This window comes from Myxocyprinus asiaticus, chromosome 48, assembly GCF_019703515.2.
Source record: "Myxocyprinus asiaticus isolate MX2 ecotype Aquarium Trade chromosome 48, UBuf_Myxa_2, whole genome shotgun sequence".
NCBI classification, from domain to species: Eukaryota; Metazoa; Chordata; class Actinopteri; order Cypriniformes; family Catostomidae; genus Myxocyprinus; species Myxocyprinus asiaticus.
Window position 1 is genome coordinate 26,982,221 of NC_059391.1, and position 26,146 is coordinate 27,008,366.

At 37.0% G+C, this 26,146-nt stretch overlaps 2 protein-coding genes across 5 annotated transcripts in view; one reads left to right on the forward strand and one right to left on the reverse strand.

Moving 5' to 3' along the window:
- LOC127437639 (ankyrin repeat domain-containing protein 26-like) overlaps positions 1 to 15,014 on the forward strand; it is a 47,735-nt gene extending 32,721 nt beyond the window's left edge. Inside the window, exons 33-44 of one of the 2 annotated variants that reach the window (XM_051692681.1) lie at positions 343 to 436; positions 1,545 to 1,568; positions 1,944 to 2,021; positions 2,570 to 2,704; positions 4,175 to 4,287; positions 5,440 to 5,581; positions 5,729 to 6,019; positions 6,660 to 6,895; positions 7,099 to 7,330; positions 10,261 to 10,306; positions 10,783 to 10,982; positions 14,930 to 15,014. In XM_051692681.1, the coding sequence (XP_051548641.1) occupies positions 343 to 436; positions 1,545 to 1,568; positions 1,944 to 2,021; positions 2,570 to 2,704; positions 4,175 to 4,287; positions 5,440 to 5,581; positions 5,729 to 6,019; positions 6,660 to 6,895; positions 7,099 to 7,330; positions 10,261 to 10,306; positions 10,783 to 10,943 (1,552 nt within the window). In that variant the 3' untranslated portion in view covers positions 10,944 to 10,982; positions 14,930 to 15,014. Of the gene's footprint in view, positions 1 to 342; positions 437 to 1,544; positions 1,569 to 1,943; positions 2,022 to 2,569; positions 2,705 to 4,174; positions 4,288 to 5,439; positions 5,582 to 5,728; positions 6,020 to 6,659; positions 6,896 to 7,098; positions 7,331 to 10,260; positions 10,307 to 10,782; positions 10,983 to 14,929 lie in introns of those variants that run through there. The other variant, XM_051692683.1, reaches the window with a different exon arrangement.
- On the reverse strand, positions 11,001 to 26,136 carry ccdc77 (coiled-coil domain containing 77). Of its 3 annotated transcripts, none has more exons than XM_051692698.1 (12): positions 26,014 to 26,136; positions 25,540 to 25,593; positions 22,699 to 22,876; positions 21,889 to 21,941; positions 21,601 to 21,697; positions 20,733 to 20,814; positions 20,480 to 20,565; positions 20,154 to 20,302; positions 18,128 to 18,374; positions 17,830 to 17,955; positions 15,846 to 15,998; positions 11,001 to 15,266 (listed from the first exon to the last, which is right to left on the reverse strand). In XM_051692698.1, exons 2-12 carry the CDS (start codon positions 25,578 to 25,580, stop codon positions 15,120 to 15,122), a joined length of 1,359 nt encoding a protein of 452 aa, XP_051548658.1. In that variant the 5' UTR covers positions 25,581 to 25,593; positions 26,014 to 26,136; the 3' UTR covers positions 11,001 to 15,119. The 3 variants fall into 3 exon arrangements, with proteins under 3 accessions (XP_051548658.1, XP_051548657.1, XP_051548659.1); XM_051692697.1 differs by having other exon boundaries at positions 21,889 to 22,031; XM_051692699.1 differs by lacking the exons at positions 21,601 to 21,697; positions 21,889 to 21,941.
- Between the last annotated feature and the right edge of the window lie 10 nt (positions 26,137 to 26,146).

The window sequence follows — 26,146 nt, forward strand, 5'->3', positions numbered from 1 at the left end:
ACAGGGACATTTAGGCTTAAACCGAAATCACATATTACTGTACTACTCTTATTTCAGTTTAAAGAAACAGTAGAAATAGTAGTAGTAGAGTAGTTTGGTAGTGTCTGGAATACTAGCATGCTGCACACTGCACAGTATATACTGTATACTGCCTACTAATTTTAGAAATAGCATGTAAAATGGTTTGTAGTATGCAGTGATAAACATTTCAAACAGTTGTATACTACATTGTTGTCACATGACCACTTTACATTTCATGTTGATAACAGTAGTTAGCTAGTAAGTTATTTGATGGCAAATGGCGTGTTAAAAGTGTTTAATGTGATTATGACATAACGGCAGGCTAGAGATCGAGAACGCCAGACTAGAGGCCACGGCCAAACAGCAGAGCAATCACATCGAGGTGCTGCAGAAGGGAGTGCAGGAGGGTACTGCGGTAAGTCCTGACAAAAAAAAAGTCATATAGCACAGGGGTTTGGTTGTACCTCTTTTTTGTTATGTAGAAATGTCCTGTTGTCTTTATTCCTGAGTAATATCTGATTAATATAATGTCAGAACCTTGTTTTACCTTCTCAAAAGGAATGTTCCAGGTTCAAAACATGTTACGCTGTACGACAGAATCTGTGACATGCTGTTGATTGCCACAAGGAATCATTTCGAACAAACAAAAACGTGTTTACAGTAATGCACTTACAATGGAAGTCTATGGGGCAAGGCACTAATCTACATCTTGATGTAATCCTTCCTCATGATCACGCAGCATGTTTTCATGAGCTGACTGGGAGGCTCAACAAAAAGTTAAAATGTAACGAGACTGCAGTGTACCCAATAGACTCGTGCAGTGCGTGCAAGCTATTCGCGCATCACGAGCCGGCAGCGGTTCACTTTCGGTAATTTCGGTGATTCGGTCAGGCTGCGCGGATGACAGCCTACATTCCGTGTTTCATTTGTTTATTTTTGCTTCCAGAACAACACATCATGTAGTAAGGAAAACACCACTATTAATCCTTGAGATTTCGCATACAGGTACACCCTCCTTAAACCATAGTTACACTCAAAATTTATCACACTAAAATCATGTTAACACACATATTGTTTGCATCTTGTGGCTATACTCTTAAAATTGTGAGTATTTTAATATTTACCAACTGGACCCATTGTAAGTGCCTCACTGAAACCCAGATTATTGCTTTTTTTTAAAGAAAAGGAGAGATGACTTGAAATGAATTTGTGGTAATCAACATTATGCCACAAATGCTGTCGATTGAGCTTAACTTGTATTGAACCCAGAATATTCCTTTAATAGTTCACAGGTACACTTGCCCCATAGACTTCCATTGTAAGTGCATTACTGTAAATGATTTTGGTTTATTTTTACAAACTGAGGGATGAGTCCAAATCACTATTTGCTGTGGTAATTGACAGCATGTATCAGAATTTGAAAACTGAGGTGAATGTATTTCTGATGGAGTACCAAGATAAGAGAAAGTGGTTAAAATCGTAAATTGTCATTTGAACTGATGTAGAAGTCCTTCTTTTCGCAGCTATCAGATTCACCTGGAGAAGGGGTTGGTATTAAACATCTGACTGGTTGTAGCCATCCATCTCATTGGTTTGATTTCCTTTCCTTTAAATCAAAACCTTTCTGGACCTGAAATCTCCCTGTGAACATATCACTTTTAATGAAATGAACAGAAAACAATTAAAATGTTTCTGGATGTATTAAAGCTCTCTGGATATGCTGGATATTCTCTGTTTTGGTGGTGGTCTTTTGAGATTTGAGTTCATTTTCATTGGATTCTTAATGTCTGTTTTCTGGGCTCTAAAGTGTTGGTTTGAAATCTAGATCTTACATCTGCATGACGCATGATGCTAAGAAAATGACTGTGAAGCATTCAGCAGAGGCATACTGGTTCTTGACATCTGTTTGTTGATGTTCTCAGGTCAGAAATCATTTGGAAGATCTCGTTTCAAACCTGCAGAGCAGTAAAATGACTCTAGAAGAGCAGCTCAACCGAGAGGTACATAAAAGCATGATAGACAACACGAGAGACAGAAATGAATGGAGGAAATGAAAATTTAGCTCAGCGAGTAAAGATGCTGACTACTACTCCTGGAGTCAAGAGTTCGAATCCAGGGCGTGCTAAGTGACTCCAGCCAGGTCTCCTAAGCATCCAAATTGGCCCGGTTGCTAGGGAGGATAGAGTCACATTGGGGTAACCTCTTCATGGTCGCTATAATGTGGTTCTTGCTCTCGGTGGGGCGCGTGGTGAGTTGTGCGTGGATGCTGCGGAGAATAGCGTGAAGCCTCCACGTGCGCTACGTCTCTGCAGTAACGCACTCAACAAGTCACGTGATAAGATGTGCGGATTGACGGTCTCAGACGCGGAGGCAACTGAGATTCGTCCTCCAACACACGGATTGAGGCGAGTCACTACGCCACCACGAGGACTTAGAGCACATTGGGAATTGGGCATTCCAAATTGGGGAGAAAAAGGGTAGTTAAAAAAAAAGTTGATAAAGGTCAACTTTCTGTCTCAATCAATCATGGTTGTGGTGTTCCACTCAGGTGCAGAAGCAGAGTATGCTATCCCATAATGCCCAGGATTCACAGGTGCTGTGGGAGGAGGAGCTAAAGAGCCGCTCACGACTGGGACTCCGCCTTTCTGAGCTTGAGAAAGAGAAAGGAGAACTGACCAATCAGGTGCCAGAAAGAAATAATAACATCCAATCAAAATGTGTTAACACCTGGTCAAAATACCTTTGCATGTTCATGACTTATGAAATGTTTATTGACTAAATCAAAGCAGCTCAATAAGCACATATTAGTTTGTTTAAAAAAATAAATAAATAAATAAATAAAAAAAAGTCAATTTTAAGTGCTGATTGTCAGTTCATAAATGTTTTTTTAAATTTATTTAAAGGAACAGTTTACCCAAAATGTGAACTACTTAAATTTATGTAGAAGATTTGTTAAAAATTTATAAATAGAAGAACTGTAATACAGCGCATGAGATGTGTGGACCACTTTTATGGTACTTATTTTATAATCATTTATTTTTTGTATTAAGAAAAATAGGTTAAACATTAGATTTTATATTCAAATTTTCTTATCTTTAAAGAAAAATTTATATTTTAAGTCAGTGGTTCAACTTTTCAGAGCAAGTACCAGAGTAAAACATGGGCTACACATTAGAGTCTAATAATGATGTGCACAAAGCTGTAAAAATCATATATAGATATATATATTAGTTTAGTAAATTTCCATGTGATGTACCAATTCAATTTCACTATTTTTAATCACCTTTTTACCCTCATTAGTTAATTTTAGATGTTCCTGCTGTGTGACAAATGAATTTTTAAAAGTACTAATATTCCATGTAGGCATTTAATATGAGGTTGTAAAATCTGCATGTATAATAATTGTAGAAGAATTGAAAAAAATCATTTTGGAAAGTTTAAACATTTTATTCATTTTGAAATATTTTTTTATTTTTTATTTCTCAAATAATTTTTTAATTGACTTTTAAATTCATTCTCATTTTCATTTCTAGTAGAGGTCTACTGATAGTGGATTTTACCGATACTGGTAAATTAGCTGGTGGAAAAGGACGATAACCGATTCATCGGCCGATAGTTTTAATGAATAAATAAATAATATAAATAAATACTGTATAAGCAGTAAATTAACAACAGTAGATTATCATTCATCAATAGTAGATCATCAGCGATCCGGTAATAAAAACAGACTTTTTCCTTTTTCTTTAAGGACACCGTCAGTCAAAATCAACAAGAACATTAATATGAACTTATAATTAACATGTATCTACTTAACAACAAAACCTCTTTGGAGCACTCGTTTTTTTAAATAAGCTTTTAAAAACAAATAATAATAAAAAAAATGAAAATAAAAAAAAAAGCAAATATCGGCACTGATATATCGGTAAAACCGATATATGTGAAATATAGATCGGTCAACATCTAATTTCTATATATAGCACATTGAATTACCACTGTGTATGAAATGTGGTATGTAAATACAATTTAGTTGGCTTGCTTGAAATTTCATGTCAGCTACTGTCATGTTTGTCTGATGTTGTGTTTTATGTTTTTAAGGACGGATTCTCTCGCGTCTCTGAGAATCTAACGGCTGCGTTCTGTCTGTGTGTTTCAGATGGAGCTTGAAAAGAAAAAAGCCAAAAAGCTGTTAGAGCAGAAGAAGTCAGTGGACGCTCGTCTGGAGCAGGAGATGCAGAGAAACACTGACCTTCAGAAAGAAATGTACAGGTGACCCTTTAACCCTGACCACACCTGTAGATGTGTTTGACTATATAGAGAAGCCAGCGATGTGCATCCTTCCTTCTGCCTGCGGATCTGTGAGATACACACATGTAGTACACACTGCTTTTTAAATGTAACATGCTCTGGGTGGAAGCCAACGCCCAATGCTTGAAACTTGGCTTAAACTTTGACACTGTCATGGAGTCAGTTCACTTCAAGTTCTCATTTCAGCTTCTAAAATGTATTTTAAAGTTAGCATGAAACCAAAACAAACCCTATTTACTGTAGTGATAAAATTTGTGGTCTTATTGTGCATGATTTGTCACATTGCAGAAGTCAAATGTGTGTCAAATGTCGACTTTAAATTAGAGGTAGACCAATATATAGTTTTTACAGATTAATCTGTGCCTATAGTTGCTTTTTGGAGTTATCAGTTATCAGCAAAAATCTGTGCCAATAGTTTTTTTGTATTCCTCCATGTTCCTCTGTGGCAGGTGCTGGAGAATTAGAAATGAAATAAGTGAAATAAAAACAATCACTGGCACCTCGTGGGGATCCACTATATCTAAATCATTCACCATATTTTTATCCTCACTTCAATGCATAATTTGTTATTTTGATTAGATAATCAGTTGTTCTAAATTGAAGTGAGGGAATGAAAATGCAACTATATAAAAACATGCCCCATCAACACATACATTGTGTCTCCAGCTTCATATCTTGTGAATAATAATAAACCTTCATCCTCAATACACCTCATCTGGTGAAATATAAAGGCTATAAAAAGTATAAATTGGTTAATACTTAATATAGAGCATTGTAACGGGGCCAAGTCTCCATTTCAAAATAAGAGTCCCTGGTGAGTTTCGTGCTTGTTTACAGTTAAAAGTCCTGCATTAAGCTCCAAATCGTAATTTATTTCTGGTTATAATTGGGATTTTGGTTGAACAATAAACTGCATCTGGGATTTTATTCATTTTGGACTCCTGTAGCCTCTTTGTCTGTGCCTATAGCAAGGAAAGACAAAGAATGAAAAAAAAAACTTATTAAAATTATTAAAGATAATTTGGGCCTTGAATTCCAAGAAAAGCTGTTTGATTTACTTCAAATGCATTCAGAATGTTTTTATATTCAGTGTATCTTATGTGTGTGTGTCAGGTTGAAGACTCTGGTAAAGACGGCTAAGAAGCAACTGCGTGAACAGGGCGCTGGACAGCTGAACTCTCCTCTGGGCAGCTTGAGAGGAGACATGAGTCACAGACGGGAGACAGAGAGTGCTGTCAGCAGAATGAAATCTAAGGTACAGCATCATACACTTCCAGTGGGCAGTGAAGTATGGATGCTTGATTGTGTCTACTTATTGCTCTTTTCTCCTGTTTCTCTTTTGTTTCCTTATTGGTTTTTACCCTCTTCACCTCCTTTCATCCATCTGTCTCCCCTCTTGCAGGTGGATGAACTTCAGTCTCAGTACGAGCGGGAGGCATCGCGCTGCTCCCATCTGGAGGAGGTGAACCGGCAGTTAAAGGAGAAGCAGGTGTCTGTGAAGAGTCTGAGCCGCAGTCATGAGCAGCTGGAGCGCAGTAACAGGATGCTGGAGGAGGAGGTGGCCCATCTGCGCAGACAGCTGGAGTCTGGTGTGATGGATCAGAGTCAGGCCGAGCAGTACCGCCGCGAGACAGAGGAGCGAGCGCGACAGGAGATCAAGCACAAACTGGAGGAGGTCAACCTCTTCCTGCAGGTACCATAAATCACAGGCTCAATACCAATCACGCTGTACTTGTTGTAATGTTGTTTGCATTGTTGTTTGATGTTTGTTTGCAAAGTCCAAGTAAAAATGGAAATAAATAAAACAGAGATATTGACCAATTAATTTGTTTTTTTTGTCTTATTTTTATTTTTGTTGTTTTTTTGTTTAATTTTGTTGTTTAAGTTTTGGTTTTTGTTTTGTTTTGTTGTTTTTGTTTTTTGTTTCATTTTGTTCTTTGTTTTTGTTTTGTTGTTTGTTTTGTTAATGTCAGTTAATAAAATCAAAGAGATACAAATGATCTACAAAAGAAAACAAATCTGGTCTCATTTGAAACTGTACAATCACAAGTTAAGCTGTGAAATCGAAATGAAATCATTCCAAACATTGAGCCCACAAAACAATATATTATTTTGTGTGAGGCGCTGTTTAAACGATAAACCGGCTAGTGTGTGATTCTGTGAGTGACACAATGACCTGTTCTGTTTCTTGCAAACATAAGGAAAAATACAAAACACAGTTTCATGGATGATTAAAAACTATTTGTTGTTGGTATATTTGCTTACTTATCCCACTACTGGCGGGTGTGGCAAAAAGTAAATTTTGTACACTGTTCGTTTGTTTCGTCCGACAGACGCAGGCCGCATCTCAGGAAGCTCTGGAGCAGATGAAAGCTGCTAACGAGGCCAGTCAGCGCACTCAGCTGGAGCAACGCATCAGAGATCTGGAGAGTGAAGTTAGTCGTGTGCGCAGCACTCAGCAGGACAGTCTGGTACAGAGAGACTCCAGCCGCACTGAACTGGAACGCTACAAACAACTGTACAGTGAAGAACTGCGCCTCAGGAATAGTCTGGCCTCTAAACTAGAGAGGTGAGAGTGTGATGGGAGTCCTCAAAATTATATATAATTATTCAGTTTGCCAAATAAGATGCATAACATGACAAATAACTGTATATTAAACATCAAATATATTTTGATTGGCTCTGATTTTGCTGCTTTCAGTTAGGATTGAAATTTAACTTGAAATTTTGCGATGTGCTAAAATAAAGTGGTATTATTTTTGTAATGTGCAGGTCTAATGAGCGGTTAGCAGAGGCCAACGCTAAACTCCTGAGCGAGAGACAGCGTAGTAAATCTCTGCTCACCAGCAGTATAGGCCCCGCTCTGGATGTGGCTTCTCTGGGCTCTGTGGGAGCGTACGGGGCCTCTCTAGGGCCCCTGAACAGGAGTCTCGGCCTTGGGTCCCCTCTGCTGGGTACGGTGGGGGACTCGCAGAGCAGCCGTGTAGAAGCCTACCTGGCAAAGGTGAGCAGTGATACAGCACAGGTTTACAGAGATGCCCAACATGAAGCTATTTAATTTTCATGTCAAATGGTGCGTTCACATCATGTCGGAATTACTGTAATTATGTGTTAAAGAATGGTTCATGTCTTTATAGAACTCATAATTACAAGCCACACACTTATGAATTTATAAAAGCTCCAACTTCTCCCATTTGACTTTTGTGATGAAACATAATCACATTGGCAGCATGTTTGTGTCCGTCTGTGCTGTTTTTCAATAGTTTATGTAAAAATGCACTAGATTGACTTCTTTGACCACTGCGCTACATCTCGCTATCTTTTTCAGGTTCTCACGCAGGAGCACCCTGTTTTTAAGACACGTCTTGAGACTTTCACATTCTGTTCCACTCATTGCACTGCATTTAGGTTTTTTTAATGCAAGAACACGTTCGGTCTGAACAGCCCCTAGATCTTCAGCAATTTGCGAGAACATATGGAGGTGAATTAATTAGTGATGAAGTATTTTGTTGTCAAAATAAACAAAACTACACATGAAATGAACAAATAATTTCCAAGTTCGAGGACACGAAGAGCTAAGAATAGAATTGTTGTTTTGTTCTTTGTTTTTGATTGATTGTTTTTTGTTGTTTTGTTTAGTTTTGTTTTTGATTGATTCATTTTAAGTTTTGTTTTTCTTTTTGTTTCATTTATTTCTTTAAATTTTTTTCATTATGTTTGTTTGTTTTTTATGTTTGTTTTGTTTTGATTTTGTGTTTTGTTTTGTTCTTTTTGTTTTTGTTTCATTTTGCTTTTTTTTTTTTTTGTTCTTTTTGTTTTTGTGCTTCATTTTGTTTTGTTGAAGTCAGTGAATCTAATCAAAGAGTTAAAAATGGTCTACAGAAGAAATAAAATCAGATCTTGTTTGAAAATGTATGATCACGAGTTAAGCTATGAAATTGAAATGAAATCAAAATAAGTATTCCCAACACTGAGCCCGCAAAATAAAAAAAATATTTTGTGAGAGGTGCCGCTTGACCGAGAAACCGGCTAGTGTGTTAGGAAAAATCTATTTTATATTTCGAAACGCACTTTTATGACTGAGTAAAAACTATTTATTGTGCCTGAACAGCAACTTGGATCTTCAACAGGTTGTTAGAGCATATGAGGTGATTTTTTTTATTTTTATTCCTTTTTCTCCCAATTTGGAATGTCCAATTCCCAGTGTGCTTTTAAGTCTTTTAAGTCTTCGTGGTCGCGTAGTGATTCACCTCAATCCGGGTGGCGGAGGATGAATCTCAGTTGCCTCCGCGTCTGAGACCGTCAACCCGCGCATCTTATCACGTGGCTTGTTGAGCGCGTTGCCACGGAGACATAGCAGGTGTGGAGGCTTCACGCCATCCACCACGGCAACCACGCTCAACTCACCACGCGCCCCACCGAGAACGAACCACATTATAGCGACCACGAGGAGGTTACCCCATGTGACTCTACCCTCCCTAGCAACCGGGCCAATTTGGTTGCTTAGGAGACCTAGCTGGAGTCCTGGGATTCGAACTAGTGAACTCCAGGGGTGGTAGCCAGCATATTTTACCACTGAGCTACCCAGGCCCCCTATGAGGTGAATTAATGTAATGATGAGGTATTTTGTTGTCAAAATAAACAAAACTACATTTTGATGGAATGAACAAGTAATTCCAATTCCGAGGACGCTAATAGCTAAAAAAAGAGTCTGAGAGTCATCTCGTAATTACAATAATTTTGCCAAGATTTGAATGCGGTAAATGTGTCACTATGAATGATAAAATCTGTTTCAATAAAAAGTACTGGTAATGCCATGGCATTCTTTGAAGTAAATTGAAGTAACATGTTAAATATCAAAGGACCACTGTTTTACCACCTGATACCATCATTGAACCACAGTACCGCCACAGTATTTTTTTTTAGATTAGGAATAGGGTGAAATTTAATCATACTCTGAGTCTGGTTTACCAATCTGAGTTGTAGTGTTTAGTTTTTGGATGGGTTTCCAAATCCTACACGACACTGACTCAACATTCAATGCTAAACAAACATGTTCCAATAGTTGCTGTTAGCTTTAAGATATCCACAGTTGTTTTTTTGCCAGTGTGAAAATAGAACCTGTCCACTTTTCCTGTTTGGTAGATGTTTGATCGGTGCATGTGAGTGTGAGATTACAGGTGGTGATTCTAAAATCAACACGCATGAAATATCAGTGATCTGCCTCTCACACTTCCTTCTCTTCAAAAAACGATCTTTCTTCTCCAGCAAATAATCCTCCTGTCTGTTTTTTTTCACCACTGCTTTCTGGAATCACAACCTCTTGTGTCTCTGATATCTTCAGCTTCTCGCTCAAAAGTCTGTTTCTCACCTGTCCTCTTTTCAGCCTGATACCTGAGCAGGTGTGTAGCTCTGTGCAGCACACGGATTCTCAGAACACACACACACTTGCTTCTGCATCTGTCTTCACAGTTTCTTAGGTTTAAAAGTAAACATTTAGAGACTGTGGTTGAGCATGCTGCTATGAACAGCATTTTGCTGCACAATAATAAATGAGTCTAGAAAACCAAGTTATTGGCCATATTCAGAGTGCAATACTAGTGCACTGCTTACTATGTAGTATATACTATGTACTTCATACTATTTTTAGTAGTAGTATATAAAACACTACACATTATGCAATGATAAGAGTTTAAATCGTAGTATGCTGCATTATTGTCACATGACTTCATTACATTGCATGATTGATTCAGCAAGTGGCATCTAGTTATTTGCATTTTAAATCATTTCATGTCGGAATTACCGTAATTACGAAATTCCGATTTGTAAAGAGCGATTAAGTCTTGTGTGCAGAGATGGTTAGAGAAATGTACGAAACATCAGGCTGAGGAAAGATGAAATTGTTTTTTTGTTTTGTTTTTTTTTCTATTACAGATGCAAACAGAGCTGGAGAAAAATATATCAAAAGAACTGGACTATGGTGAGTCATTTTAAAAGTCTTTACACAGATGATGTCTCGTTTTGAATTTCATCGTGAATGATGGATCTGAAAAACTATTCAATGGAAAGCCTTTGTAAGTCAGTACTTGTATATTTAAGGAAAAGTTCACCCAAAAAAAAAACATTCTGTGGAACACAAAGTGAGAAATTATGCAGAATGTTTAAGCTGCCTATTTCCATACAATAAAGCTAGACTGTGACCATGGACTAAAGCTAAAAAAAGGAGAAAAAAAGCACCATAAAATAAGTCCATATGTCTCATTTTGCAATATTCTAAGTCTTCTGAAACCATTCAATCGATTTGTGTGATGAACAAACCAAAAAAAGCCAAGAAGCAATGGTGTTTGCCATGAGGGGATTTTCATTTTGTGTGAACTAATGCTTTAATCTGATGGGCTTTTTGTGGCTTTGGAAAGTGACTTTATCAAGTCCGCAATCTCTCTCTGTTTCCCTCAGTCACAGGGGAGTTGGAAGGAGGTTCTGCCCGTCTGTCTCCAGTGGGGTCGGCCTCTGGCTCTCAGAACTTAAACCTTAACCTGACCCTGAAACAGCCAGATCCAGTGAGCAGAGCCACTCAGCAGTACCTGGAGGTGCTCAAGAAGAACTATATGATTTGACCCAGGGTCAGTCCAGACACTGTGAACCCAATGAACACGGTAACTGACTCACAAACCCATTCAACACAAACTTGTGAAAATTCATTGTCCTCTCATTGATGTCCAAAAGCACCACATTAGTTTATGTTTACTGAATGGTGGTAAAGGGTTTGTGAAAGCAGTTGTTATGGTATCAGAACTTCACCTAAAGGGATTAAAGGAATATTTACTCACCCTCATGTCGATCCAAACCTGTTTGATTTTTTTTCTTCTTCCATAGAACACAGAAAGGAGATGTTTAGCAGAATGTCCGAAAAAAAATGTTTTTTTCTTTTGCAACATAAAAATGGAATTCTGTTATCAGTGTAATCAATGCACATTTAATTAATTTATTGCACAAAAACCATTTCTAGAGCATGTCCAGAAAAACACACAAAACCCTGTTAAAAAATCTGAGAAGCTGAGCAACTTCTTTAAAAAATGCTCTAAAAATAAATAAATCATTACTCTCAAAATTTCTTGAAAAAGAAACAATTTATCTCATAAATTTTGAATTTGTTCACACAGGGCATCTGAACACACATTTGATCATTTTCATAAAATTGTATTGGTTTTATTTCACTTTGTTACACTTGTTGTGTTCCCGGTCTAAAGTGACCGGCCATTGGAAATGAATGGATTAGACTACAAAATACAGAAATATTAAGTGTTCAGAAGCATCCCAACCCTTTAGATGAGCACATATAGTATGTGGATGTGTGTTTCACACATAAAGTCCTCAGACATGAGAGCCCTTTTGTCCATCGTCTTTCCATGTACACTCTTTGAAGAATATTTCAAGATCTACTCATCATATTATGTTGTGTTTGGGCTCGTTTGAATCAGGATAGTCTGTTGTAAGTTACGAAATGTCATTGTCTATGCTATATGCATGTTTCGGAAGTAATAAGTAAAAACGTGACAAAAAGACACTCCTGTTTATTATATTTGTGTGTCAGTGGGAATTTCATACACTAATACTCACTGCAGTTTTGCCTCTGAGTGAAAAATTTGCTCATTGCATTTTACTAATTGAGATCTTTCCAACAAGATAAAACACATGGCTATCTAATTTTTGTTTTTACCAACTCTGAAAATAATTGTTGTGATAACAAATTTGCAAATTATGAGAGCAAAACAGTTCTAATTTGTCAGCAAATTAAAAAGCATTATTTAAGAATTAGTAGAATCAGCTATATGCACTGTAAAGTCCAGATTCTAAGCTTTTAAAATGACAACTATTTTGTTTAGATCAAGCAAGTGGTTATGAATTTATTATGGTACATAAATATTATTATTATACATTTTGTCTGCAATTTTTCCCACTGGCTCAGTATAAGCTCAGATCAATTAATTGTTCTATCCATAAAAAATATATATATTTTAAAATATGCTCAAAAAAGAAGTACAACACCTGTCATAATTACTAAAAAAGAAGCTGATAAAAAGATATAATGCATTATCTTGTAATAAAATATGCAATATGAGAGATTTATAAACGATCTTAGTTAGTCGGTCATTTTTGACCGGGAACATGAAAGGTGTTAGCACAAATGAACACATCACAAGAAACAAAATGTCTAATGATTGATCTAAGGATAAATGATCAGATTTTGCATGTAATAATTGATAAAATTTTCTTGTATGTCGAAACTTTTGTTTCAGTAATGATAAGTTGTGAATTAGAATTATTTCCCCACTCTTTTTCATAAAATGCAAATGACTGTAAACAGTTGCTATCAAGCTCTAAAAATGAAATATAAACACTATTAAATTAGTCCATATGACTCAAAGAAATTTGAGTGCTATGGCGGCAGAAGGTCTTTTCCTCATGCAAAACTATCATACGGCTTCAGAAGTGCACAAATTGTATTGACTGCTTTCATGTAGCTTTTATAGTGCATTGTCAGTTTTGGAACTCTCCTTTTGTGTTCCATGGAAAAAAAGAAAATGTTATGCATTTGGAACAACTTGAGGGTGAGTAAATGATGACAGAATTTTCATTTTTGGGTTTGTCACATATTACATAACTCTAGGGCACTATTGATACCAGTGGACCTCACTCTACTCAGAATGGTTTCTGCTGGTCTGGAACTGTGCGGCCGAGGAATAATCTGTCGTTTAATGAACAGACACTTTTACAGAAGGCCTGTTGAGTAAAAATGAGTCAAATAAATGTTTGCCGTCTGGACGGCCATCCTGACGGTTCCAAGTGTGCAGCTTGTGCTTTACTGCTACACCAAAAGGGCCAAAGTTTCAAGACTACCATTAAAACCAGTTTCTACATTTCTTTTTTTTTTATCAAGTATGAAGTGACAATGCACTTTGTGCCTCAGGAGCAAATGAACTGCATTTTTAAAACTGTTCTGTCTTTGTTGAAGTAATGCGGTCACCATCACTGAGGTTTAAAGGTACATGTGCAGCTTTCAGTGTTGCGTTCCCCTACGAAATATTTTATGCTGTTACAGCTCAGTGGTGTTTTACTATTTGTGGGTTTTAGTTTACTATGTATATATTTTGGCTGTTTTTGTGTTAAACTTGTACCGTTAATATTATTGCCATGTAATAACAATGGTACATCATACACTACTGTGCAATATATTTGTTTTAATTTCAAATGACGAAACTCTCATTTTGAGATGTTGTTTTCTGAGGGAAACAAACGGTATAAGGCAAAACTAGACAATGGTCTGGTGACTTTTCAAGAATACTTGACAAGGTCACCACTTTGCTGTGCTCAGGACGATTTGTTTCAATGTTTGGGTGAATTTCATTAATGTCTGTGTCAGATATTTTGCAAACAGAAAATGAACCCTATTTTTATGCATTGCGTCACGATTTTCATGACAATTAAGCACAATTCTCTCTCCAGGTTTCTTTAATAAAAAGAAAGAAATTATTTAAAATTAGACTGATATATATATATATATGTTTTACCAATTAATCGGGCCGATAGTTGCTTTTTGGAACTATCGGTTTTCAGAAAAAATCTTTGCCGGGATTTTATTTCAGTTTTTTCCCCTGATTGTTTTTATTCCATATCAATGAACCTCATCTGGTGAAATATATAAAAACTCATCAGGTGAATTTTGAAGAAATGAAGCTTTTTAGGCTCTAAAAAGCTTCATTTGGTAAATACTTGGGTATAGAGCGTTGTATGGTTGCCAAGTCTCTTATTTCAAAATAAGAGTCCCAGGCGTATTTCGGGCTTGTTTATAGTAAAATGTCCCGCCTTATGCAACAAATCTTTAATTTCTCTAGTTATTATTGGGATTTTGTTCATTTTGAGCTCTCTTAACCACAATGTTTGTGTTCGCCATAATAAGGAAAGACTAGGATATATTTTTTTTTATTATCCTATAAATCTATCTAATCTATAAAAGTATTGCCCGTTTAACCGGTTATCAGTCTTTTCCACCACCTTATTTATCGGTATTGGTAAAATCCACTATCTGTAATAATTAATTTTGAGGGATTTTCACATTAATGGAATTTCATATTATGGAAACTTGGAGGAATTGTGCTTAATACATTTTAAATAATTGTAAACATTTTATTTTGCATAAAGAAAATTACTGTAATGAAAAAAAAATTGAACTAATGTATAAATTCAATAAATAAATGAGATTGAGGTATTTTCGTATTACAGTAATTTTCCTAATACAAAAGAAAATATATTTTACATTTTTGGGTGAAATATTTTTGTCAGCCAAAATGTGTAAAATTCATTCCAAGCATTTCCAGTATTGTATTTGTCTTGAGAATTCAAAGCTATAAAATGAATCTTGGTCTTATTTTGTGTGTGTTTGTCATTCACTCAAATGTTGAATCACTTGCAACTGAATAAAAAAAATCATCCTTTATCTTTCAAATATAGAAATAATGCAAAAGCACAAATAAAGTACACACTTCTACAACATCCAGCTTTCTTTATATGCATTCATACATCATGCACTCTTGTCTTTTAGGAGTTCTTCATACATCAGATCAGAAAACTCACAGGAACGGACACATATTTGGTGAAACACTAATAATAAAAAAATATTAAAAAACCAGTGAGACGTTGCTGGGCTTTTTTGTTGGACTATACTTACTGGGTGATAACGTCACATTTTAAAACATATGCAAGTGGCTCATTAAACTGTAACCATTTTGGCCTCAGCTGTATCTCAGGTCATTCTCCAGTTTGTAGATTTTTGCCTTGAGGGTCTTCAGCTCGTCCTGGACTTTTTTCGTGCGGCTGTTGGTCTGCCGCACTTCATGGAGAATTGCCAAGTCCTGATTAGGACCCACGTTAAGTGTCACCTTGTGAAAGAAACGGTCATTAGTAAAATGTACTTGTCAAAATATGGTGCATCATAAATAACAATATTAAAGGTGCTGTAAGCAATTTGAACAGTTCTAGAATTTCTGCTAGACTTAAATAATCTGAATAAAACACAACACCTCTTTCCAAGAAAGACACAAGCCCAAACTCAGAGACATTTTAACATTACAGGTAAGAAAAATAAACATGCTATTTGAGGTCTGCAAACCTGAACAGTTACACTGACCTTGTACAGGTACTGTTATGTTAGTTGTGAAAAGCAACGGTAGCAAAATTATAGCGTTCTCAAACTGACCGCAGCCCACGGCCAGTTTTCCCCCCCCCGACGAATAGTTTCTTAATGAATCATTTCATCATGAATCGGACCACTATTATTTTTTATTTCCTAACTTCTAAGTAATGAAAAATGCCATGTTTATCTGAAATGTATTGGAGTTAGATATAAAAGTTATATAGCAAGCTTTGGACTGTAGTAGAGAAAGTAATTTTCCCAAAATGAAAGTACTCTGTACAGATGTGCTTAATATTCTTATAGATGAGGTGATGAAAAGACTGACTTTGAAGAGATATTTCTCCACATCTTTGACTTTCTGTCGTAGGTGTTTGATGTCGGTCTTGAATCCCTCCACCTCCATGGCCCGTCTCTTCTCCAGGGCTTCATAACGTTGAGTCATCAACTGTAGACGCTTGGCCATCTTATCAGAGCGCTCCTAAACACACACACACACACACTCATTCAGATCAATTCTGATAATGAATAGTTTGAAATGGATTTCAATTAAATGTGTAATGTTTTTAAGTAAAATCTGTCTGTGGTAGACTTTTAAATATTGGCATGAAGTCTGGTCCACTTTATCAGCCATTTCTGGTCAAGAACCACCAACTAAGACAGGAAATGGCAATCTGATTGACATGTAAAATTACCAAACACATTTCACTTTTTTCTTTTTAACAACTTTGAGAGGAGGGTAAATCTGAAACTGGCCATAACACTTGAGAACCAAGTGGAATATAGAGTTTTCCTCATGGATACATTGTTTAAATTGCTACTTCGTGTCTCCAACAAAACATATATTTTATTTTTATTTTCAGACAACTGAATCAGCCTTTCAGTGATTCAATGGCATGAACTAGAGGTTGACCGTTAGTGGATTTTGCCTTTACCAATAACTAAGATGGTGGAAAAGCAGATAACCGATTAATTGGCCGATGGTTTAAAAAAACAAAAAAACAATTGTAGTCTTTCCATACTGTGACAGGTACAGACATAGAGGCAACAAGAAATAATAAAAAAAAAAAAAAAAAAAAAAATTCCCAGACACAGATTATTAATCAACCAGCAATCCCAATGAAGATTTTGTGCATAACATGGGACTTTTAACTATAAACAGCCTGAAACACACCAGAGACTCTTATTTTGCAACGACGGAGACTTGGCTCCATTACAATGCTCTATATTTAAGTATTTACAAAATTAAGCCTTTTATAGCCTATATTTTCACCAGATGAAGGGTTTTATATATACATATTTCACCATTTTAGCTTTAATGAGTAAAAAGGTTTATTATTATTCACAAGATGAAGTTGGAGATACGACAGGGCACAGTCACATTTTGCTTTGCATCCCTTCACTTCAATCAAAATAACAAAATGTGAGGCTAAAAATATGGATGAACATTTTCAATGATGAAAGACTTAGGTACAGCAAATCCCCCACGTGTTTTTATTTTACCTCTAGAGGCCGCTGTTATACTGTAGAACCAAGCCGGCCACAGAGAAATAATATTACATTAAATAACGACTATCAGCATAGATTTCTGCCGGTAACAATAGTTCCAAAAAGCAACTGTCTGCACTAATTAATCGATAAAACCGACATATTGGTCCACCTCTAGCATGAACGGTCACAAAAAGCAACTATGTGCACTAATTTATCGATAAAACTGATATATCGGTCCACTTCTAGCATGAACAGTTACAAAAAACAACTTTCTGCAACAATTAATTGATTAAAACCGATATATCGGTTCACCTCTAGCGTGAACCATCACAAAAAGCAACTATCTGCACTAATTAATCTATAAAACCGACGTATTGGTCCACCTCTAGTGTGAACGGTCACAAAAAGCAACTATTTGCACCAGTTAATTGATAAAACCGATATATCGGTCCACCTCTAGCGTGAACTGTCACAAAAAGCAACTATCTGCACCAATTAATCGATAAAACCGACATATTGGTCCACCTCTAGTGTGAATGGTCACAAAAAGCAACTATCTGCACCAATTAATTGATAAAACCGATATATCGGTCCACCTCTAACGTGAACAATCACAAACTTTCTGAAATGTTTTAAAAAATCCAGTACAAAAAAAAAAAGATCATGACATATACTTACAAAATTTCTTTACAGTTCTTTAAATAATTTCTTTAACTAGAAAACAGTCTGTGGGCATGCCGTCTGGGGCTGAACTATTCTGTAAGTAACCAGTACATGGGCAAAGTGTAAAATCACATTCACTCTGTGGGTTGTTTGCTTACTTTGAAGATCTCTCGGCCCACATCGCCCTCTTCTCTGATCTGAGACAGTTCGGTCTCTAGAGTCACACACTGCTCTCGGTACATGTCGGCCAGTTTATGAGCCTGTTTCAGTTCCTCTTGCAAAGCCTGATGGAATAAAGGCAAACGCACTTATTAAAACAAATTTGCTGAACTATTTGCTGTTATTCTAATCATTTCAAACCTCGTTGTTGTCATTTTAAAATATTACAGGCTTTTAGGCCATGTCAACACTTAAAGCTAGAAGTTACTTAAAAATTAAACGACGCTGTTTTCTGACCCTGATCTCCTCCCGGTGTGTCTGGCTGGACTCGTGGCTGGGCTGTGTGAGAAATAGAACATCTGTGGATAGAGGAGGCTGCTCAGGGTAATCGCGTGCCTCTCGGAGTCTCTCCTGACAGGAGTCCAGCTCTCTCAGCAGGCAGTCCTTCTCCACCATCCAACCCTTCTCATGAGCTCGACTTTCAAACTTCAGCTGCAGGAAATCCCTCGTGCTCTCATATAGAAGATTCTGTGTGCGCTGGAGTCTTACGAAACAAAAGAACCAGTCGAGAGTGTGAATGAATACAAGCGGAAAAGATCAGTAAGTTACAGGGGCTTTACTTCGATTTTTACTAGGGCTGTCGATTTAACACGTTAATTTAGTGCGATTATTTATATGAAAAATAATGTGTTAAAAATTAAAGTAATTAATCATGCTCCCAATCCATATGCAAATTCCATAATAAGGAATGTTCCTACTGTCGGAGCAATTCATTGATGTACCACCTTGATGTTGCAGTGGTGGGCAGTCAGCGCGGCAGCCGTACAGACGACACTCCTCGATAAAAATCAACACAAGAAACAGACAGAACAGCCTTCCAGAGATGCGCTTTTGTGCTCAAAGACAGCTAGACAGAGCACAAAAGAATGCAAGGATTTCAAGGCGCGTTTTTCAACGTTTCAAACTACATTTAACTTGACACGCTGTCTTAAAAACACAGCGCTTACGTCTAGAGACGCTGAAAACTAGTGAAACGTGACAACGAAAGTGAGACGCTCCAAAAGCATCCGTCTGATGCATGAGTACATAGACCAACAATTAAAAATAGCTTGGACGGAAGTAGGCCAATGACATGAAAATAAAACAAAACAATATTTTGACTTTTAGCCACTTTTTGTTTTGTAGAAATGCTTTACTTGTCTGCTGCCAAAATATATGTATATGATGTAGTGTTTGAATTATCTGAATTATAATATTTATCTTTATATTATGTGTAAGTATTTTAATTCTAATATTCTAAATTCTCTTTATTTGGGGGCCTTTCTCAGTAAATATTGATTTTATGCGATTAATTGCTATTAATTAGTCAACACATCATGTCTTTAATTCGATTAAAACATTTGAATTGATTGACAGCCCTAATTTGTACATTTTCTGAAAAAAAAAAAAAAATGTGGGTATTATCCAATTCACGAACAAGTGATTCTTATGAGCCGGTTCTGTAATGAATCGGTCAAAAAGACTCAGTCACTGAATTACTCGCTCAAAGGACGGTCACACTACACTTCACGCTCCATTCACTCTCATTCAGACGCATCCGAACGCGGGAGATCGGAAAAACAACCTCATACTCAAAGCCTTGTGTGACCACCACTTTACAGACTAGATGTTTATATGACAATGTGTATTTAAAGGTGCTGTAAGAGATTTTAGCGTTCTGAAGCTTTCACGTGACTGAGCCGTTGAATTAGCCATGCCCCCTCATTCCAAAACCCCGCCCTCCAAAGATTATTTTGAGACCAAAACCGAGCAAAAGAGCAGCATTGTTTGTTCCTGTGGCTGTCAAATTAAACAGTGGCACAATAGCGCCCTCAACTGGCAAACATTATGAATCATACCTCAATGATCCACTTCAAATAAGAATGAACAAAATGATTGACAGGTCCGCAGACACATTTTTATTTGCTGTTTACAAAGTCTACAGCTGTCACTGAGACCGGTGAGATACCTCAGGACACTTATTTCATTAATATCTTTAAGGGAGTAGGAACATTTTTTGCATACTTTTCCATAAAAATAAATAAATAAATAAATAAATCGCTAACAGCACCTTTAAAGGTACACATTCACAAAAGAGTATTGTTCTAATACGGTGTTACACGCCATAGTTTGATATAAATAGTTAAAAATAGTTATAGTGATGTTTGCCATAGCAAACTCAAGTTGAACCAGTCAGGTCACATCAGAACGAGAGAAGTGTGTAAGACAGCACTGAGGACAGGTATGGATTGTTGACAGGAAACAGTTGGAGGAATGAATGTACTTGTCAGTGAGGGCTGTGATTCTCTCCTGGTCTCTCTGGTGCTGCACCTGCCTCTCCTCCAGGTGTATGCGTCTGTCTTCCAGCAGCGCCTCCACCTGCTCTTTAGCCAGCCGCGTCTGTTCCTCCATTTGAGCCTGTAGCGCCTCCACCTGTACTCATAGAGGAACAGCAGCCATTAAACATACATTAAGAACTTCAGTGATTTATTTCCTGGCCAAATTGCCCAATTCTATTGTAGAAATATACCTTCTTATAATAAAGTCATAAATAGTTTCATACAGTATTGTGGTACAACTATCCATCATAGTTTGATTGTTCTCACACACCTGTAGCAGTAAGGTCTGATTGTCTCTCTTGTACTGCTCTGAACTTGTGGTGTCTTCTCCATCTTTGGACGACTTCCTGCTTGTTCCTGTAGTTTAAAACACCAAGAGCAAAGCTGTTACAATAGTACAATGATCATCCTCTATGCTAACAGATGACTCCTAAATCCCACTTCTCAATAGATTGCGACTTGAAACGATTCAGACGATTTGACAAAAGAAACAAACACTTCGATTAGAGACAGGGATGACAGACCTCTTACTGATACAGGCCTTGGTTTTGCCACCTTGGATTCGTCCTGGGATCTCGGCTGGATCTTCTTTTGAGGAATAGTGACCTATGAACCACGATTTAACAAAACAAACCTACTTCGACTTTATAGACAACTTAAAGGGATAGTTCACCCAAAAATGAAAATTCTCTCATCATTTACTCACTCATGACATCCCAGATGTGCATGACTTACTTTCTTCTGCAGGACAAAAATGAAGATTTTTGGAAGAACATCTCAGATCTGTTGGTCCATACAATGCAAGTGAATGATGACCAAAACTTTGAAGCTCCAAAAAGCACATAAAGGCAGCATTAAAGTAACCCACACGACTCCAGTGGTTTAATCCATGTCTTCTGAAGGGATATGATAGGTGTGGCTGAGAAACAGATAAATAAAAAGTCCTTTTTTTACTATAAATCTCCACTTTCACTTTCACTTATTTTTTTTTGTTGTTGTTGCCGATTCACATTCTTCATGCATATTAGGCAGGGAGAATTTATAGTAAAAAAAGGACTTAAATATGAATCTGTTTCTCAGCCACACCTATCATATCTCTTCTTAAGACATGGATTAAACCACTGGAGTCATGTGGATTACTTTTATGCTGCCTTTGTGTTTTTTGGAGAGTCAATTTTTTTTGTCACCATTCACTTGCATTGCGAGGACCTACAGAGCTGAGATATTCTTCTAAAAGTCTTTGTGTTCTGGAGAAGAAAGAAAGTCAAGCACATCTGGGATGGCATGAGGGTGAGTAAATGATGAGACTTTTCATTTTTGGCTGAAATATTCCTTAAAGCAACAGTTCAGTGACAAAACCCATATAAGATCAAAGTAATGTTTCATTTTAACCTTGTGTGGAGGCTCACGGTGAAAATAGGTGATCTCGCCAGGATCTGGACCGACTAGCGCTAAAAGATGCTGGATCTTTTTCCGGTCCTCCAGCTCTCTGCGACAGTAAAATAAAGACTATGAATTTCAGGTTAATGAACGCCCCTGGCCTCCTGTTATCGAGCAGTGACAGCACTTCTAAACATGCATTTGTCACGTCAAAGGACATGATTATGACTTGAGATTTAAAAAAAAGAAGTTGGACATGTTTTTTGTCAACACTACACCTATGACGGCAAGTTATCTGACCTGATTTTGAGGCGGTCGTTCTCAGCGTACAGTCGCAGCGCCTGCTCTCTCTCCTGGAACAGATACACCTGCATATCACTGAGGGCTTTCTGGAGCTCTACAATCTCCTCTTCACGCTGACGCACCTCCCATTGCAACTTATGCTGCAGAAGTATATATAAGTGAACTTGAAAATGTGAATTTTGCAAGTCCACTGGTATGTATGGCCTCAACATAAACAGACATGGACTAAAAGCAACAAAACTCTCATTATGGTGGCTTGATGAATCCAACAAACTGTTGTTCTACAAACTTTGTTTGATGAAACGAGACCAAAAATTCTAACGCTAACTCCTCCCAGAGCTTTGAAGCTACATCCACCAAATTTGGCACAGACCTTCAGACTGTTCTGGAATAGTGTGCTTTATCTTTTCTAACTAATCGGACTTATGGTTTTTGCACAGCGGATGATCAAAAATCTGAAAAATCCCATAGATTTACATTGATGGAATGTTCAAATGGGCCAATGGAATGTTCGTTAATTCAAACTCCCAGTAAACAAACCCACAAAAAGCCTTTGATCTGCTTTAAGTTGCTCTTCTCTTTATCTAGACTGTTTATCTATGTGACAGTCTGTCTGACTGCTAGCTGGCTGTTTGTACAACTTACTGTAGTTGTTTTATATAGAATTGTCCTATAGTCTATACAGTATTTAATGCAATTACATCAGAAGTAATTAATTAAATTACTGAAAAATTAAGAATAATCCCTAACTTCACTTTTTTCAATGAAAAAGTAATGCATTACACCCAACACTGCTCCTGAGCTTACCTGCTCCTCAGCGGTGCTCCTGTATTTCTCCAGCATCTGCAGCAGATCCTCGTGTTCTCCGTCAAACTGTGCCACCTTCTGCCTGTAGAACTCCAGCAGCTCTCGGGACGGTCGCAGGTATGCCAGACGCTCTGAGATGGAGGGCAGTGGAGACTCCAGCGGCTCCCTCCGCTCAGGACTGATCCCAAAACACAACACACAGAGAAAGAGGAGGACACCTTCAGCACTTCAAATGTGTCATTTGGCATGTGTACATGCAAGCTCAGTATAATACTAACACAAAACAAAAAAAATCAGCAAAACCAGACAATTGTCTTTATAACACTTAAAGTGCCATGGTATTACTCTCTGATACCATCAATGTACAATCTTGCCTAGCACTCACTTTTTTGGCCATGATGGTACCATGGTAACACCATGATTTAATGTTTTAGAAATGAACAATAGTATTCTTTGGAGTACTTTAGAGAACAACAGAAATATCACGGTATATGGGTGAATGATTTGATGATCTTTTTTTGTCCATATCTACTAAGTTATTCAAAAACACATATTAAAAAAATGCAATTTACACAAAACAACTCTGCTATGATAAACATGTGGTGTAACTGCCTGGAGACAGTAAAAACAAAATAAAAATATCAAAATCTCAAAAGCTGGAATTCGTGAGAATTTATTATTATTTTTTTTTTAGCATTTATTAGTGCAGAATTATGTTTTATTATTATTTAAAAAGGTAAGGAAAAAAAAAAAAAAATATATATATATATATATATATATATATATATATATAACTAAACAAAATCAAAGTTGCGGTGTAACCAGCATGTAGGTTGCCATTTTGTTGTTACGTGACATAAATACATAAATAAATAAACATAGAGGACACCTTTAGACCCCCATGACTGTGTAAAGTAATATATATATATACACCGGTGGCCAAAAGTTTGGAATAATGTACAGATTTTGCTCTTTCGGAAGGAAATTTATACTTTAATTCACCAAAGTGTCATTCAACTGATCACACAGTATAGTCAGGACATTACTGATGTAAAAAACATCATCACTATTTGAAAAAAGTCATTTTTGATCAAATCTAAACAGCAGCCATCACTCCAACACCTTATCCTTGAGTAATCATGATAAATTGATCATTTGGTACTAGAAAATCACTTGCCATTATATCAAACACAGTTGAAAGCTATTTGGATCATTAAATTAAGCTTAACATTGTCTTTGTGTTTGTTTTTGAGTTGCCACAGTATGCAATAGACTAGCATGTCTTAAGGTCAATATTAGGTCAAAAATGGCAAAAAAGAAACAGCTTTCATATAAAGGTGTACACTACAGTCTTCACAGACAAAGGACAACTGGCTCTAACAAGGACAGAAAGAGATGTGGAAGACCAGATGTACAACTAAACAAGAGGTTAAGTACATCAGAGTCTCTAGTTTGAGAAATAGACGCCTCACATGTCCTCAGCTGACAGCTTCATTGAATTCTACCCGCTCAACACCAGTTTCATGTACAACAGTAAAGAGAAGACTCAGGGGTGCAGGCCTTATGGGAAGAATTGCAAAGAAAAAGCCACTTTTGAAAAGGTTAGAGTGGGCAAAGAAACAGACGTTGGACAACAGATAATTGGAAAAGAGTGTTATGGATCTTAACCCCATTGAGCTTTTGTGGGATCAGCTAGACTGTAAGGTGCGTGAGAAGTGCTCAACAAGACAGCCACATCTATGGCAAGTGCTACAGGAAGTGTGGGGTGAAATGTCACCTGAGTATCTGGACAAACTGACAGCTAGAATGTCAAGGATGTTTGGCCGCCAGTGTATATATACAGTATATACATTTTAAGTAAAAGCACATATTGTTCAGGTCACGTGGCGTAACCCTGAGAAAACTTCTAGATGTTCTTAATTCAGGAATTCATTATATTTGCAACAAAAAAAATTTTTTTTTACCTATGTTTGAAAATGTTGTGTGCACTCATGAATTCAAGGTGCAAGGATGTATTTTAATACCTTTTACTTGATGGTTACACCACGTTTTCAAAGTGATTAAAAAAATGTTTTGTAGAAAATGCTATAAATACGTTTTTTTTTTAAACGTATGACACCAAATGGACACAAAGATTAAGTTTCTTGATATGCGTGTTTTAAACTAGATTTCTCACCTCAGACAACCTTATTTGACAATTAACCGTGAATATTCAGTATCATGGTATTGATCAAAAATACCATGATTGTGTGCTGAGTGACTCCAGCCAGTTCTCCTAAGCAACCAAACTGGCCCGGTTGCTAGGGAGGGTAGAGTCACATGTGGTAACCTCCTCGTGGTCGCGATTAGTGGTTCTCACTCTCAATGGGGCGTGTGGTAAGTTGTGCGTGTATCGTGGAGAGTAGCATGAGCCTCCACATGCTGTGAGTCTCCGCGGTGTCATGCACAACGAGTCACATGATAAGATGTGTGGACTGACGGTCTCAGAAGCGGAGGCAACTGAGACTTGTCCTCCGCCATCCAGAATGAGGTGAGTAACCGCGCCACCACGAGGACCTAGTAAGTAGTGGGAATTGGGCATTCCAAAATTGGGGAGAAAAGGGGGTTAAAATTAATAATAATAAAAATAAAATACCATGGTTTACCATTGATACAATCACTGTACCATGGTACAGCTACAGTACTTCTAGCAAGGGAAAGCTTTCAATTTTACTGTATTCTGTACAAGCTTAAATCTATCACAATTGTTTTAATATTTGGATGGTTACACAATGCTGTTATGATTTAAGTTCAATCAAGATAAGTAGAAATGGTCTGTAGAAAATTACTGTAGAGATTTACCTTTTTCTTTTATGCTCCTTTGTGGGTGGGGAATCCATCATCACGGTTTATAACCTAAAATTAAAATATACTTATATGAGGTTCAGTTGCACTCATATGAAAAATTAAAAAAGGCTATTTTATCAAATTGTTCAATGAGTGATCAAATATTGTTTGATTGACACGTTTGTGGTTGCCATGTAAACACAGTGACACTTGGCGGTGGGAAATTTGAAAGGACAAATCTCGAGAAACAATTTATACATTTAACAGCCCAAGATATTTACTTTATTTATGAATCAACTGGTATAAATGTAGCAGAGTTGTTATTGTGTGATTAAATCAAGTTAAATAAACAAAATAAGGTTTTGTCTAAGGAGTTGAATTTTCTTGCTGTAAGCCACATCTGTCACTTCAAATAATTAGCTCATTACTGTTCGATATAAACATAGTTTTAATAACATATTCATGGTTATTTTAATATTTACTAGTTACCTTGTGTTTGTGTCCACTGCGCTCTTGCAACACGCCGGTTATAAAGCGGAAGTCTTTGGATTTGTTGGAGTGCGTCCTGGCGGCGTCCCCGCTGCGCAGACTGTGTGCAAAAACAAGCGCAGCTGCAGTAGCC